General features: G+C 41.6%; 1 protein-coding gene across 5 annotated transcripts in view; it reads right to left on the bottom strand.

Annotated features, from left to right (window-relative positions):
* The window catches only part of SFMBT2 (Scm like with four mbt domains 2), a 217,213-nt gene that overhangs the window by 112,639 nt on the left and 88,537 nt on the right, over nucleotides 1-16,037 (bottom strand). For all 5 annotated transcript variants that reach the window (XM_072825889.1, XM_072825886.1, XM_072825887.1 and 2 more), the window contains one exon: nucleotides 162-250. In XM_072825889.1, coding sequence (XP_072681990.1) covers nucleotides 162-250 — 89 coding nt within the window. Of the gene's footprint in view, nucleotides 1-161; nucleotides 251-16,037 lie in introns of those variants that run through there.

The following is a 16,037-nucleotide window of genomic DNA, read 5'->3' as shown; positions in this document are numbered from 1 at the left end:
GAGACTCATTAACCTAAACAATTCAGGGAGGAACAAGAAGTTAGGCTCTCTGGAGAGAGATATCCACATGTACACATGTACCTGCTGAAGGATATAGGCAAAGGTGCTCATGTAACCGTGAGGCTTCAGACACAGAATAGCTGAATAACAACAATACATACACCTTCTAGAAGGTTGGCAGGTGCTGTCCGGGAGCCAGTCAAATCACGAATGAGGAACTCCGTCCAGTCTGTGTACTTCTCTTTGATTGCTGGCAAGACAAAAGAATGGGGGAAAAAACACACACACATGCACATGTTAGCACAGCAGGGGATGATCAGATAAGTGTAAAATCACGGCACTTTTCTGTATACATGTGTTATTTCCACATTTCTCTTCATTTTAAGCACCACGTTGAAATGGGGGCAAGAAATCTGTCCACGAGGGGTAACTTCACGCCTACCACGTGCCTCAATTTTGCTGGGCATGGGGGAGAAGGGGGAATTAAAGAATATGGGGCCCTGAAGTTTGATAATCCACCCAGAAACTTCCGTGGGCAAAAAGAAGGGATCGTGAAGCACAGAATTCAGGGAGGGTCCAATAAGGAAGAGACCAGTGAGGAGCAGAAGAGTCAGAGGACAATTCACAGGCAGAACAAGAGTGATGGGCTCTGAATTACACAACAGGTTTACACAGGCAGGTGGAGAAGAGGAGGAGGGATTTTTCGGATGGAGAGGCACCAGCTGAGGAGCCTGCCCCAGGAGGGAGGAAGCAGGCAAAGGCAGCGCCCTCATCACCAGCTCTGGACGTTGCAAAATGACAATGACGCCGAGCAGCAGCCCAGAGAACCAAGGTGCACACTCAATAAACAGGAAATCCCTGCATAAAATGAATCTGAAAATAGTATAGGGGCTTCAGTGGAAACAAAAGGGGTTGTTGGGCAGAGACACCCAGGTGAGAAGCTGCGACAGCCCTCTGAGTACAATAGTGATGGGGCCCTGAACAGTTGGGACCACTCTGTGAACAAGGAAGGAATGCACCGGACCCATCTTTGGAGAAAGAAATTTCAGAGGTTGGAAGCCAACAATCTCCGAGTGCTTAGACCCCCAAACCTTGAGAAACACATTAACTTCCTGGAGTATCTCCCAAATCACAGATCTCCAAAGGCTTCCATAAGTTATATCCATACCCAGCAGAGGCCCTGAACCTTCCTGGGGCATCACAGGGTTCAGAAAGTCAGCAACAGAGGAGAAGCATGGCCCAGATTGCTGTCCACCCAGTCTGTGGGCCACCTGGAGAGCCAGCAGGCCAGTGAGAACTGCCTAGAACACATCCAATACCCTTTGTGAAAGGTTCGAGACTCAGGTGGTTTGCACATCCCTTGTGTTCTGCAAAGGCATGATGCAACAATTCCTTGCCCAGACCTCAAGGAACAGAGTTATCACAGAAGGAAACCAGGCCATAATGGTGTAGAGGGAAAGGCAAAGTCATGGCATGAGGGTGACCTGGGCGCCATAGCGGGCTCTGCCGAAACTGGCTATGACTTTGAGTCATTTACCCAATTTATCTTATAATTTCTCCTCATTGGGATAATGGTGCTAACATTTTTGCTTATGGGTTGCTATAAGGATCAAAGAAGATACATATGTCAATGAAATATAAGCATCCCGGGCACATAACACACAATTGGTAAGTAGCAGCTTTTGTTTTGTTATAAGTGTGTATTAATTATTACACTACACTACACTCTTGCCAAATACTTATTGTTCATTCCCTCAAACTCCAGGCTGAAACTGTGAACACGTGTTGGCATGCCTGCCAACAGAAGGGGGAACAATCGAAACACCTGCTATTTTCATCACACCTCAGTCAATATCCCTCTCTTACCCATTAATGATCATAAGACCCTGAGAAAAAATCCAAGTGGGAGAATTCAGACACTGTAAAAGAGATCCAGACAAGGCTGCAAAGTCCAGCTTTATGCCATACAACATCCTGACCACGGCCCTGCTGAAGAAGCAGCAATTCACTCATCATCGGCTTCTACCACCAAATGTTCTTTCTCAAATAAAATACCATCTTCCTCATTTTCTACACACGCACTCAAAGGGTAATGCATGTATTTGGGGCAGGAAGTGTTACTGTGTCCTTTTCCATCATTAGAAAGCACAGCAATCATCTTTCAATGCTATATCTGTTTCTAAATTAGCCCCTTGGTTTGTACTAAATGATCTGTGTCCCTCAAAATTCTTCCTGAATCCTAATGCCCGACACTGCGTTAGGAGGTGGGGTACCCTTGGGAGGTCATGAGGGTAGAGCCCTCCTGATGGGGTTACTGCCCTTACAATGAGACATCCCCACCCCCGGAGAGCTTCCTTGACCTTTCCACCACCATTTGCAATTACAACAGGAGCAGTCAACTCTGCACCAGGACGTGGAATCTGCTGGTGCCTTATCTTGAACGTCCAGCCTCCAGAACGGTGAGAAATAAATCGCTGTTGTTTACAAGGCATGCAGAGAGTGATATTTTTGTTGTAGTGGCTTCAATGGGCGGAAACAGCCCTCCAACGTGCCCACAGTTCCTGAGGGAACCAAAGGCAACGGCATACGAGACAATTGAATTAAAATTTGCACTCACCTTAAACTTCACAAGCGTAACTATAACTTACTCTGTACCTTGTGATCATCGTAACAGTGCTCTGAGGGGGATGTTTCTAACTAATTTTTCCCAAGTTCATAGAAAAAACAAGGGTCAGAGCCAGCCTCAAACTCAAGTAAGCAGATGCCAAGCCTACCAAGAGTCTTTCCATGGGAATCCAGGATTCTCAAAGCTTTTGCAAGGAGAGAAATCAGGAATGTAAACCCTAGGCACGACAGAGATAATATGAAAATCACTGTCTAACCAAAAGTTCCAAGAGGACAATATACAACTGCACCCAGTAAGTATGCATTTCATATTTCTTTTTTTAATGATTTTATTTATTCATTGAGAGACACACAGAGAGGCAGAGACACAGGCAGAGGAAGAAGCAGGTCCCCCCAGGGAGCCTGTGGGACTCAATCCCAAGACCCCAGGGTCACGACCTGAGCCGAAGGCAGAAGCTCAACCGCTGAGCCACCCAGGTGCTTCTGCATTTCATATCTCTTTACCACAAAAAAAAAAAAAAAGCCTATCAGCATAGCCAAGTGAAGGATGGACCTGAACTTGACAGACTTTATGTCCATACCCACTGCAAGAATAAGGTTCAATTCTTCACTTAAGGGTTGATTTTAACATCCACATAATCAAAGTTAACATTTAAGTTAAAAATTTTTAAATATGCCATCACCCTATGAAGACATCATGCAATGTTGAAACTGGGCTGAGTCACAGTGAGAGAACACTAGAGATAGCTCCGAAATTTATACTTTGTGAGCCTTCCGTTCCAGAGGCCCTATAACTATCTATTAACGTCTCTACACGAAGCTCTGAAGCAATCTTTTATGTGCCATAGAATATCTGGACAAATTACTCTACCTGAAAAATGTACCTTAGCTGTAAAGATACACCAACAATTTTTGATCAAGAGGTAGAAAGGAAACAGTTCTCAGGAATATCGTTACATTTAAAAGAAAAACTGTTTCAGTCAACATTTAGTTTTCAAAACTCTAAATGTTCACATGTAAGATCTATTACAGAAAATTCTGCCATCTATTTTTTTAAAAAAATTCAAGTAACAAGTCTATAGTTCTCAGTCAATGGACTTATTTTAAGTAATATTGAATTCAGTTAAATTTTAGTACAATGAAAAAAAAAATTAGTACAATGAAAATTGCCCAGAAATTCCTTAGAATTCATTGCAATAGAAGCTGATCTTATTTTCCAGGGAGTCTCCATAAGTCTCTAATTAGAAATTTTAAGACTACAGATGTTCATTTATTATAGAACATCTCTCTGCAAAGACTCAAAGTCAACTAGCATGGATGTTGGAACAGAACAATCTTTCCCAAATAGGATAACCAATTTTTTGCCCAATGGTCATTCTCTTTTCCATCAGATCAAATTCCAGAAAACCTACCACCTGCCACATCAGATGTGAACTCTCCAGCAAGAAAGACACAGTTAAAGTGAAAACAAAGTGGATGGATAAAAGTTTTTCCATAATGCTGTAATGACTTCCCCATGTTTTTAACTCATACAGAGACACTCCTGAGAGTTCAGAAGAAGATTCTTTATTCACAAGAATAATTAGGGGTGTCTGGGTGGCTCTGTGGTTGAGCGTCTGCCTTTTGCTCAGGGCGTGATCCTGGAGTCCTAGGATTGAGTCCTCATCAGGCTCCCCGCAGGGAGCCTGCTTCTCCCCCTCTCTATGTCTCTGCCTCTCTCTGTCTCTCATGAATAAATATAAAATATTTTTTAAAATAAATAATAAAATCAGGATCTTTGCGCAATCCTCTCATGAACATGTTTTCAAGGTTCTACTCAGCTTTAATATTATATAAACTCAGCAGAGGTAATATATAGATTATATATATACTTTATCCAACTTTGCTTTTTTAAAAAATCCAAGTCACATTCCTCACTTTAACACCTCATTGGAGGGAGAAACCCACATCTCACTCACTGAAGGAAGGGATCATGAACACAAGTTTCAGATAAAGAAAACACACGTGTGCATACACACACTTCTTGTGAAGACATTCAGAGGTGGCCCCCAAATCCCACAACAGCATTATGGGGTTTACAGAGCTGTCTATAAAAAGGGTTCCAAATAGGGGCACCTGGCTGGCTCAGTAGATTGAACATGCCACTCTGGATCTCTGTCTGGGTCATGAGTTCGAGCCCCACATTGGGTGTAGAGATTTTTTTTAAAAAAAGAAAAGGGGGATCCCTGGGTGGCGCAGCGGTTTAGCGCCTGCCTTTGGCCCGGGGCGCGATCCTGGAGACCCGGGATCGAATCCCACATCGGGCTCCCGGTGCATGGAGCCTGCTTCTCCCTCTGCCTGTGTCTCTGCCTCTCTCTCTCTCTCTCTCTCTCTCTCTCTCTGTGACTATCATAAATAAATTAATTAATTAAAAAATTTTAAAAAAGAAAAGGTTTCAAATGAAAGGCAAAAGATTACTATCTTTTTTTTTTTTTTTCAGGATTTGGGGAAACACCAGTTGTGCTGGACTCCCAGGCCCATCACATGCCTACAAACAGAGAGAATTCAACGATTCTTCACTTCTCCAAGAGGCTGTCTGCTGTGGACACGCGTCTATGGGTAGAAAGCTGCTCATCACACTGCCCATTCAGGCAGATCCTGAACACTGAGACCCAAGCTGAAGTCAGAGGGACACACTCCTCCCCGCTCTGTCCATGTCACCAGGTGGAACAGGTCCAGTGCATCATGCCTTTCCACTCCCTGGAAAGATGAGAAGAATTACAACGAGCAGTCAGGCCACCTTTGCTCGGGTATCCTCCATGTAAAAGAAGAGTCACATTTCTGTATCTGCAGAGCTTAAACACACAGAGGCTTTTTTGGTTCTTCTTTTTAATTCATTTTTATTTTTTTTATTTATTCATTCATGAAAGACAGAGAGAGAGGCAGAGAGGCAGAGACACCAGGAGAGGGAGAAGCAGGCTCCATGCCGGGAGCCCGATGTGGGACTTGATCTTGGGACTCCAGGATCACACCCTGGGTCAAAGGCAGGTGCTAAACCACTGAGCCACCCAGGGATCCCCGTTTTTGGTTCTTTATGGCCATTTTCATGACACTCTTTCAACCAAAGCTTCTCTGAACTTACTTTGTTGGTCATGCTATTGGTTCTGTCTTGCTGTTGGGGTGTTCCCTTCTCCTAGGGCTTTTTCTCACATTTTCAAAACCTCTCAATACAGTAACCAGGGGATTCTCTCCTCTTGCCTTCCCAGCATCCTCTGATTTGGGGGGTCTGTTTTGCTGTTTCTCTATCTCCCATCTTCTCTCCTATGTGCAAGGCTCCCCTGGAGTGTCCAATGGCCCTCGGTCACGTATCACACTTCAATTGCAGACCACAGCAAACCTGAATGGGAGATTGTGACCCCGAGCAGGGGCCTTGTGACTCCCAGTGGGCGTTAGCTAAGTCCCGTTTGGGAAGCAACCCCCCAAAAGCTAGCCTCTGACTCTCACTACCAAATCAGGTGCCCCATTAAACCCTGCCATTCCCAGCCCCACCTAGAACTCCCTCCTACCCACCAGCACTGTAGGGGTTCCAAGGCCCCCTCAAACTCTCTCCAGCTGTGGGGTTAAAGCAGCCCCCCAAAAGCCTCGGTAGTCACCAAGCCTTCATGGGCTTTCAAGTGGTCAGGAACATTTTCAAATTTCTTTTCTGCACTGGTCTCCCTTCGATTCTCTCTGTTGTTGGTTTATGTATTTTTTATTCCTTTACTATCATTTTAATGGGGTCTCTGGAGGAAGAAGAGATAAATAAGAGTTCTCAATCCACAGAAACTCCTGGCACAACAGAACTGGGCCTTACAATAAGATGTCAGGCAGCAGCAGCCTTTGACTTATCAGGAAACTATTCTTTAACACTGATTTCACTGAAGAAAAGAACTGGCAACAGTGGATCTTGAATTATAAATGGAAGCGCTTATACTTACTATTAAGAATAAAAGACTGTACAGTTCTTTCCCTTGGAGGTTTTTGAAGGAAAGTATCTACATTAATTTTTCATACGGGGTTCAAACTAAACTATTCCCACAAACAGAAGGGGAGATCACAAAATGACTTGACAGGTCCACGGGATCGGTCAGCTCCCACAGTGTGCAAGGGACCACATCCAGATAAAAGTGCCCTGTCTTCAGTAATCAATACAACTTAGATGAAGATAGTAGTAGCTTGTGAGAAATGCCAAAAAAAATTATCCTGCCACACACACACATACGTGCATACATTCCTTAGTACTCGCCATCGTAGACTGTAGGAAAAAAAATCTCAATTCAATTTTCCGGGACTCTTTCAGTTATATAAATGTACTTGAACAATTACAAAAAGGAATATTATTATTTTGCTCTGAAGACCAGAATTTCACAAAAATACAATCTAAGAACTGTTGGAAGGAACCGACAGAGAGTGATGACTTTTGGTTACAGGAGAAACAATGAGTGGTGGTATGAACCACAGAATAGTCTACATTAGTAAAACATGCAATATTTAGGCCATTATAATCATTAAAACCTGGGTCGGTATTTACAGACTCTTAACAAGAAAGCCCTTTGCTACTTAACATTCTACACATTGTTCAGAATTTTCCTCAATATTGGGAATGAGAGCAGGAGAGTTCCTTTGTGTTGAAATTAGATTCTTCCAGGGTCATACGTGACTTTTCCTGGGGATGATTTCATTGGGTGGTTGTAAGCCTTGAATGAGAAAAAGCTTCCTGGCAGTTACCAGTCTGGTGACACAGGATCGACCATGGTGAAAGTGAAGTATTCTTTGATGATGCTCTCCATTGCTCCCTCTTTAATGCATTCAATGTTTACATAACACAGTCTTCTGTTACTTTTTTTTTAATTCAGTCTTCTTTTAGAAGAACATATATGAAATACTGCAAAATGATGCTTTAATGATCCACAAACGAAATCCCTATGATCCAAATTAAACTTTTAATAAACCTGTATATCAGATCACGAATACAAAATGATGGCCATGGGTATACAAACCACATGGTTAATATTTTATTAATTTCAGAAATTATAATTAGAATAAAAATTTCTTCCAGACTGAGATGATACTATTTAGCCCACTAATCCCTTAACTACCTCTCCCTAACTTGGATATTAATGCTAATTAATGCTAATGATCACATCTTCAAACACTGACAAACTGGAACCAAAAAAGAAAATCTACCTGACAATTTAATAATGCCTAATATAAACTGTGATGGGAATCCACTTTGTTTTTAGCCTCTATTCCTGCTTCATCACATTATTTTAAAATTGATCACCACCTGTTATCTAGTGGTAAAATGCCAATCTCTCCAGTTACACTTGGCCGTAATAGTGTTAATACAATAGGATACATCAGGCACAAAGACAGTCACTTGCTGAAGTTTTTTTATGAGGCCAAGATCAATAGTGAATAGATAATACACAATGCTTATATCAGTATGAATGTTTACACACAACAGCTACTTTTTTACCTGCAAAGCACACTATTGTGCCATAGTCTACATGTCTTGCACATCCAAGCCCAACTTCTGTTTTTTGCATTACGCATGAAAGCACACACACACACACACACACACACAAAGAAAGCACACACACACAAAAAAAAGAAAGCACACACAAACAAGAACACTAGCACATGTGAGATCATCCTAAAACTCAGAATTCAAATCAGATTTCCTCACATTGGCACTCCAATCTGGCATAAGCAGTAGCTTTGCAACTTCACATCACTTGTAGTGAAGTTGCTCCTACAGTTCTTGCAAGTCACAGCTCCTTGGAAAATGAATGCATTCTAATAAGCTCTTATGGTATTTCATTTGCCTGTTTAAATGGGGCAAGTACATCAGTGCATATCTATTGGCAGTAATGCATTGTTGAGGATATTTGAGGGGACTGCATGGTGCTTTTTTGCCAGCTCCTGAGAAAGGCATGCAGTGCCGTCTAGGGCAAGAGCTGCAAGGGGTGCCTCCATCAATGACACACAGATTAAGTGGTGCTTGTCTGAAGGGGCCACCCCAGCCGCCATGCGTGTTCTCCTTATGTGAAAACCAAGCACTGGGTGTTCTACACAACTGATGTATAGTTGAACACTATATCTGAGACTAATGATGTACTATATGTTGGCTAATTGAACTTAAATTAAATAAGAAACAAAACAAAACAAAATCCCTGACCACTTCCAATCCTGTACCCAGGTCCAGGGAAATCTGAGTCTTTCACCTCCCCATTCCTGCTCCCACTCTGATGCCCATCTGCCCTCTCCAAAACTATAGGGACCAGACTTATCACTGCAGCATAAAAAAAAAAAAAAGACTGAGCCAAGCCATCCCCTACAAGTCCTAGAATGATGCAATCTTGTATAAAAACTTCCCTTGAACTCTCTTTTCTGACCCGTCAATACCCTACTTCTCTGCTCCCCTCCAAAACCATACTTTTTTTTAAAAGATTTTATTTATTTATTCATGAGAGACAGAGACAGAGAGAGAGGCAGAGACACAGGCAGAGGAAGAAACAGACTCCATGCAGGGAGCCAGATGTGGGACTCATCCCGGGACACCAGGATCACACCCTGAGCTAAAAGCACGGGCTAAACCACTGATCCACCCAGGGATCCCCCCCAAAACCAAACTTAAGCAAAGAAGACTTAACTCTTCACTCCCTATTGCCTCCATTCAACTTCCTCCCACACAAGTACAAAGCCACCCATGGAACCGACACAAAGTCCTTTCTCATATGACTTTAATCCCAGCAATGACAACAGATGCCACATTTATCCCTACAGACCAGACCTCTTTTCCGAGCCTGAGAATCACAGATTCCACTGCCTGGCTTCACAAATTTCCAGGAGTGTCTGGGAGTCCTCTCATACCTGTTATTTATTAAAATCAAGCTTTGCTCTTTTTAAAAAAAAAATATTGATTTGTAAGAGCTCTTTATTTCTATTAGATCTTCTTTGTTAGATATGGCACAGCTCTTGACTTTGAATATTATATGCAATATAAGCCTTTTAAAATAAGACACGAGATCATTTCACACAGCCAATGAATCTTAGAATAAATTTCAAACCCCTCAAACCTACTTGATGTCCTGCCCGACTGGGTCCCTCTCCAACTATTCTTATTCTTTTTTTTTTTTTTTCTCCAACTATTCTTCCCTTCGCTGTCCACACTGCTTTTCTCTAGAGTCTTCCCCTCCAGCGACATCATTACTGGCCTGATGCCCTCCTCCTTTGGCATAGAAACACTTTCCTCACTGCATCCCCAGCAAACTCTCCACCTTAACCATCACTTCCTAATGGGTCCTCCCTAACTTCCAGGATCAGCTGGAGTCCCAGAGTCTTTCCATTCAGACATTCACAATTATACACAACGTATAATTAATTACACATTTTACTCATTTGTACTCATTTGCCTGACGGCAGTTCCTGCCTCACCATCCACTCCATCCATGCCCCTTGCATTACTACAGCATGCCTAGTACCTGTAACAAACGCACATGGCAGGTGTTTGGTACATTTCTATCACAGGAGGAAGGACAGACAGATTCAATGGCTTTGCAAATTGTGTCTGTTTTACTAATCTTTTGTTGAAATATAAGTTGTTGGATTCAGACGCAGAACCACTGTTACCATGGATATTACACAGACCTTTCAATAAAGTACGATTTAACTCAATAGCACACCACAAGCATTCACAAATGAACTGCCACTTCTTTCATGTGCCTGGCTTGTAACTGCTTACACATTGATATAAGCAGTCATTTTAGATGGCAGCTGCAGCGCATATAACCCAGAAAGCCAGAGATTTATCCATTTAATTGAGTTGGCATCATAAACATCTTAGGAGGTTGGACAGACATTTACTATTTCTCTGGAGTTCTTCTGAAGGAATATGCACTACAGCCCCATTAGGCAACACTAGTACTGTTCATTTCAGATGAGGGCATCACCCAGAAATGAAAGAAATACAAGGTACTGCCCATCCTCAAGGAGCCAACTGCTTCTCTGGAGTTCCCAAATACCTCTTAGCAGTATAAACAACCAAGATTTACAAAACAAAAGCCATAAAGATAACTATTTATGACATTCTCAAAGAATAACTCATATTACTCTGCATCAAATCTTTAAGAGCCTAGAGGATACACAGCCTCTAAAACTATTAGGAGAAAGTTAAACCCTGATCGTTATTCTCTGGTTAGAGATTTTTATCCAATAAAATATGGAATTTCTCCCTTCCTAGTATGTTCTCTCCAATTCTTCTCCAGCTGCCAATATCTCACTTTACAGGCATTTCTGCTATTGCTTTAAACATGTTCCTGCTTTTTAAAGAATATCCTTCCAAAGAGTCGGAGACCTTTTTTCTCTCCACTCAGAAAAACTTCCCACAGGTCTTTTATTCGCTCACTCTGCAGAGAAACTGTCAAGACTGAATTGACATATCACAAAGGTCCAGAGCTCCAAGTTCAATAGAATAAAGACACTTTCTTGTTAAAGATTTTATTCTCACAGGTCTCTCTCACACACACATACTTGACTTATTTCTTTCTTTAAAGTTACTTTCTTTGCTGTAGCAAAATAACTTCCATTCAAAAGTTTTCCTTAGGTGTAAGCTTTGAAAAGAAAGAAAAAAACAAACTTGCATAAAATTTACATTAACATGCCCACTGTATAGATCTAATTACATAAGTCAGCCTATCTCTTAACAGTTTTCACAGCTGCTATTTGTAATGGCTTATTCTATGTGTGAACATGGCTGGGACACAAGTGCCCAGATATTTGGTCAACATGATTTTTCTGTGAGGACATTTTTGGGTGAATTAACACTGAAATCAATGGACTCTGACTGAAGCACACTGCTCTTCCCCGTGTAGATGGATCTCCCTGAATCAGGTGAAGGCTTGAATAGAACAAAAGAGTGATCTATCTCCTCAGAGTAAGGAAGAATTATGATGAAGCCAAAGAATTGAATAAAGAGATATTCCATGTTCATGGATAGGGAGACTCAATATTGTCAAGATGCCAGTTCTTCCAATCTTGCTCTATAGATTCAGGGCAATTCACATCAAAATCCCAGCAACTTATTCTGTGGATATTAGCAAAATGATTCTCAAGGTTTTATGGACTTTAAGATTTACTATGAAGCTACAGTAACCAAGAGAGTGTGGTACTGATGAAAGAATGAACATAGAGATCAGTGGAACAGAAGAGAGAGCCCAGAAACAGACAAACATATACTCAGTCAACTGATCTTTGACAAAGGAGCAAAGGCAATGCATTAGACCAAAGATAGTTTATTCAATAAATGGTAGTGGAACAACTGGACAGTCACATGAAAACAAAATGAACCTAGACAGAGACTTTGCAATTACAAATTAATTACAAAAATTACCCTGCATAAAAATTAATTCAAAATGGATCATAAAACTAGATGTAAAAATTGCTTCTATTGAAGAACCCTGACCAATGAAGACACCATCTTATTACCATTCTAAAGGGTCAGTAGAGCAAAAGAAAAGAACAAAAAGACTCCTAGTCAAGGGGAAAATTATAATGAATCAATCCTTAGGTCTTCTCATAGGCTGTATCTTCCAGGAGCCTGAGATTACCTGGTACCTTCAGAGGAAGCCATGCCACACAGGAAATAAGAGACTCTAGTTGGTACAAAGTGGAATCCCAGCTGCACCTGACTTGGATGTGTGGCATCAGAAAATGACCTAACCTATCTAGGTGGGTTTCCTTACCTACAAAAAGGAGCCTCTTAACAGTACTCACCTGGGAGAGCCTCATGACCGGTAGGTGAGAGAACCCACACAAAGCATTTGGCACATGGCTTGGCAGGGGCTTAGTGTTAAATAAAGGATGAGTAGGGAAGGAGGAGGGGAGATTTCTGGGGAAAAGGAGGAGGGTCAAATGCACCATCAGGTGTGGTGGTAATAGAACTATGTCCACTCCAATGGCCTGTTTTCATGGAAACAAACCAATTTTAAAAACTCATCAAGAAGATTTTCATTTAGAAGTTACATTTTTAAATGTCAAAACTAAAACCAGACAATGATCAAAGATCATATAATTGCTTCAAATAGGAATCAAAAATTGAATTAAATTTTAAATTAAGTATGAGTTTAGAGTTTTCACATGCTTGACAGCTGCTCTGAGCAGTCAACTAACCAAAGGATGCGACTTAGTTAAGAGGATACAGCTGAAGGCAGTATTCACAATACATTTCTGCCACAAACAATGCTCCACCCTGCACACGCCCCTGCTGTCTCCATACTCCAAGCTACACAGACTGATATTCTCTCTCTCAGGCACTGTTGTTTTAGTCCAGTGGTTAAATCCATCCTAAGTGAGAATGGCAGGTGAGGTTTGGGGTTGGTCTTGCTGGTGCTGGTCACATACCCTACACACAAAGGCCCTTACTCACAATAAACTAAAATTTGCTTTAACCACGTACTATTAGTTTTGCTTCAGAAAATAATTAGAGAGGGGCACCGGGGTGGCTCCATTGGTCATGATCCTGGGGTCCTGGGATGGAGCCCCCGCATAGGGCTCCCTGCTCAGTGGGGAGCCTGCTTTTCCCTCTCCCTCTGCCGCTCCCCCTCTGTTGCTTCCCCTGCTTGTGCTCTCTCTCTGGTTCTCCCTCTCTCAAATAAAAAAATAATCTTAAAAGAAAAGAAAAAGAAGAGTTAGAGATTCAAGCAATCTGGAGCGATCCAGGCTCTCACTGTTAACCTAGCAGCCATCCTCTTCAGGATGTTTCACAGCCACAAACATCCTCTGTGCTTCTAGTTCCTCTTCAGTCTGGCTCCAAAGCCAGAACATTATGCTTCCATCAACTTCCTAAAGCATCCCCAAAAGAGAAACTGGAGCTTAAGACCCACCCTTTGCATATGACTTTAATATAACTCAGGCTTGGTTTTTCCATTTCTTCAGCCGCCATACTTGGACCACTAGGAATTTCTCTTAACCAAAAGCCCAACAGCGAGATCGATTTTCTAATCCCAGACAGGCCCATTACTACAGTTTCACTTTGACCAGTTATTATATTCCCTACAACAAAGATTCTTAAACTGTAGCCCATAAAATGGAAAACGAAATTGTGAGTATGCATGTGTGTGCTGAAGGCCCCTTCCAAGAAGTTTTTTTGAGTCCATCAGATTGTTAAAGGACTCTATGACCCCAAAAAGATTAAGAAGGACTGCAGAAAAAAATTATTATATTAAACATGGCTATGATGTAAGTCACTGGACAAGAAGATCATTGAGGAAGACATGCTCTATCTCACTATCCTCGTGCCCAGCACTGAGGACCCAGTAAATGTTCCTCACACAGCTTCCAAAAGGGAAGCAAGTTATCTATCCTCTTTCCCCAGCCCGACAGATATGAGCTCGGCAATTCTGATTACATAGCATCTACTGAGTGTGTTCACTGTGTACCGAACACATTCACACATGTAACTTTAGTGCTTCCAAAAAGTCCAATGAACTAGTTATTCTTAACCTCATTCAACAAATAACACTCAGAGGGATGAGGCCGACCTATAACCAGGAACTAGTACACTCAAGAGTACATTTGCAACAGAAAGACGTCTCTTAATTTACATGCTAACTATGTATAAAATGTCAATTTTAGAATAACTCCTCCAAACATATGTATTGTATAATTAAGAGAATAAAACAGATGCAAAACACAAATTATTTTAGAAGTCTAGGACATAAACATGATTACTCAAGAAAGCCTTAGATTCTGGGTCAGATTTCTCAGAACTACTACTTGTGGGTCTCCTTTCAATGATTTATATTGCCTGGTAAGTCAATCCTAAATAAATTATTTAAAAGAGAAGTTCCTGTTTACCCCAACAAGTACACCTCATAAAATGTTATTTCCCTGAGAATGAAATATTTAAAAAGAGTACTACTTTTATGGAAACACGCAACTGAAGATTACTTTCTTCATGTACAAATCTGATTAACATCCTAATTACAATAATTAAAGGCATCTTTAATTACACCTCACTGAAAGTGTGTTGGCACTGAATATGAACCATACCATGAGAAAAGAAGTGGGATGACTCTATCTATAAGCATCCAACCGGAGATCTGACATATTTAGGATGTGCAGTGAAATCCCTCTTGTTAAATTGCAGGTGAGGAAGATCCAGAATATATTCTTCAAGAGAAGAGGCGTGATTCATACATAATCAGTTAGGTCCAAGCCAAAGCACCGATAGCTTGCGGGCATTCTGCTGTTGATGGACAAATACTGTGACCTACCAGTCATGTCTGAATATAAAACGTGGCCCCAGATGTGGTTCCATTCTTTAAACCTACCATTTGGGTGAATACTACCAAAATCCAAACTCTCTTCTACCAATAAGTCCTCCTCTAAAAACACTGAATTACCCCAAAGCAGAACTTCTTGGCAAAACACAGACCTTAGAAAATGTGCCCTTACCACAGGACTTACTATCTGGTTATTGTAGATCTAAATCCTTCCCATCACTACATTACATGAGAACATTTTTATTGACTGTACATGTTTTAAACGCACTAGTGAAAAAATATTAGTGATGTGTTTTTTTAAAAAATCAAAACACATTTTGTAGGTCTATCTGAATTAGAAGAGTCACTAGCCACTCAAAATTATGAGATGGAACGGCATCTACATTACAGCTCTGTGAACTGGAGAGTAATCCCAACAAAATCTCACTCTTTCACACATTTCTTCTCTTAGGAACTTTCTGCCCTGACAACTCTATACAGCACAATTCACAGATCAATTTCTTGCCTGTCAAAACCAAGGGCAACGGCTACAACAGGTGGCAGGGTACAAGTATTTGGAAGCAAGCTATGCAAGTACCATGAACCAGGTTGAGGCCAGACTTGCAGAGCACAAAGATAGGCTGGGAAAAATTAAGTAGTTAGTAGGGTAAGATCACCAATGATTTCCAGATTGCCAAATCCAATGGCCAACTCTCAGTCTTCTGCTTACTTGATGTCATGAACAGTGTTCCCTATGTCTGATCACTACCCTCCCCCTTAAAAACATTGTTATGGATTCCATTTCTGTGTCTCCCCAAAATTTGTATGTTGCAATCCTAACCCCTGATGTGACAGTATTTGATGGTGGGGCCTTTGGGAAAGGATGAGGTCATGAGGGGGGAGAGCCCTTATGAACGGGATTAGCGCCTTTATAAAAGAGACCCTGGGGAGCTCCCACACCCCTTCCACCAAGTAAGGATGCCATGGAGAAGCTGGCCATCTGCAGCCCAGAAGAGAGCCGTCACCAGAACCCAACCATGCCGATACCCTGACCTCAGAATTCCAGCTTCCAAAACTGTGAGGAATACATTTCTGTTGTTGATAAACCACCCGGTCTGTGGCGTTCCG

This window comes from Canis lupus, chromosome 5, assembly GCF_048164855.1.
Source record: "Canis lupus baileyi chromosome 5, mCanLup2.hap1, whole genome shotgun sequence".
Lineage (NCBI taxonomy): Eukaryota > Metazoa > Chordata > Mammalia > Carnivora > Canidae > Canis > Canis lupus.
Note: the sequence above shows the minus strand (reverse complement) of the source record. Positions and strands in the feature narration are given on the sequence as shown.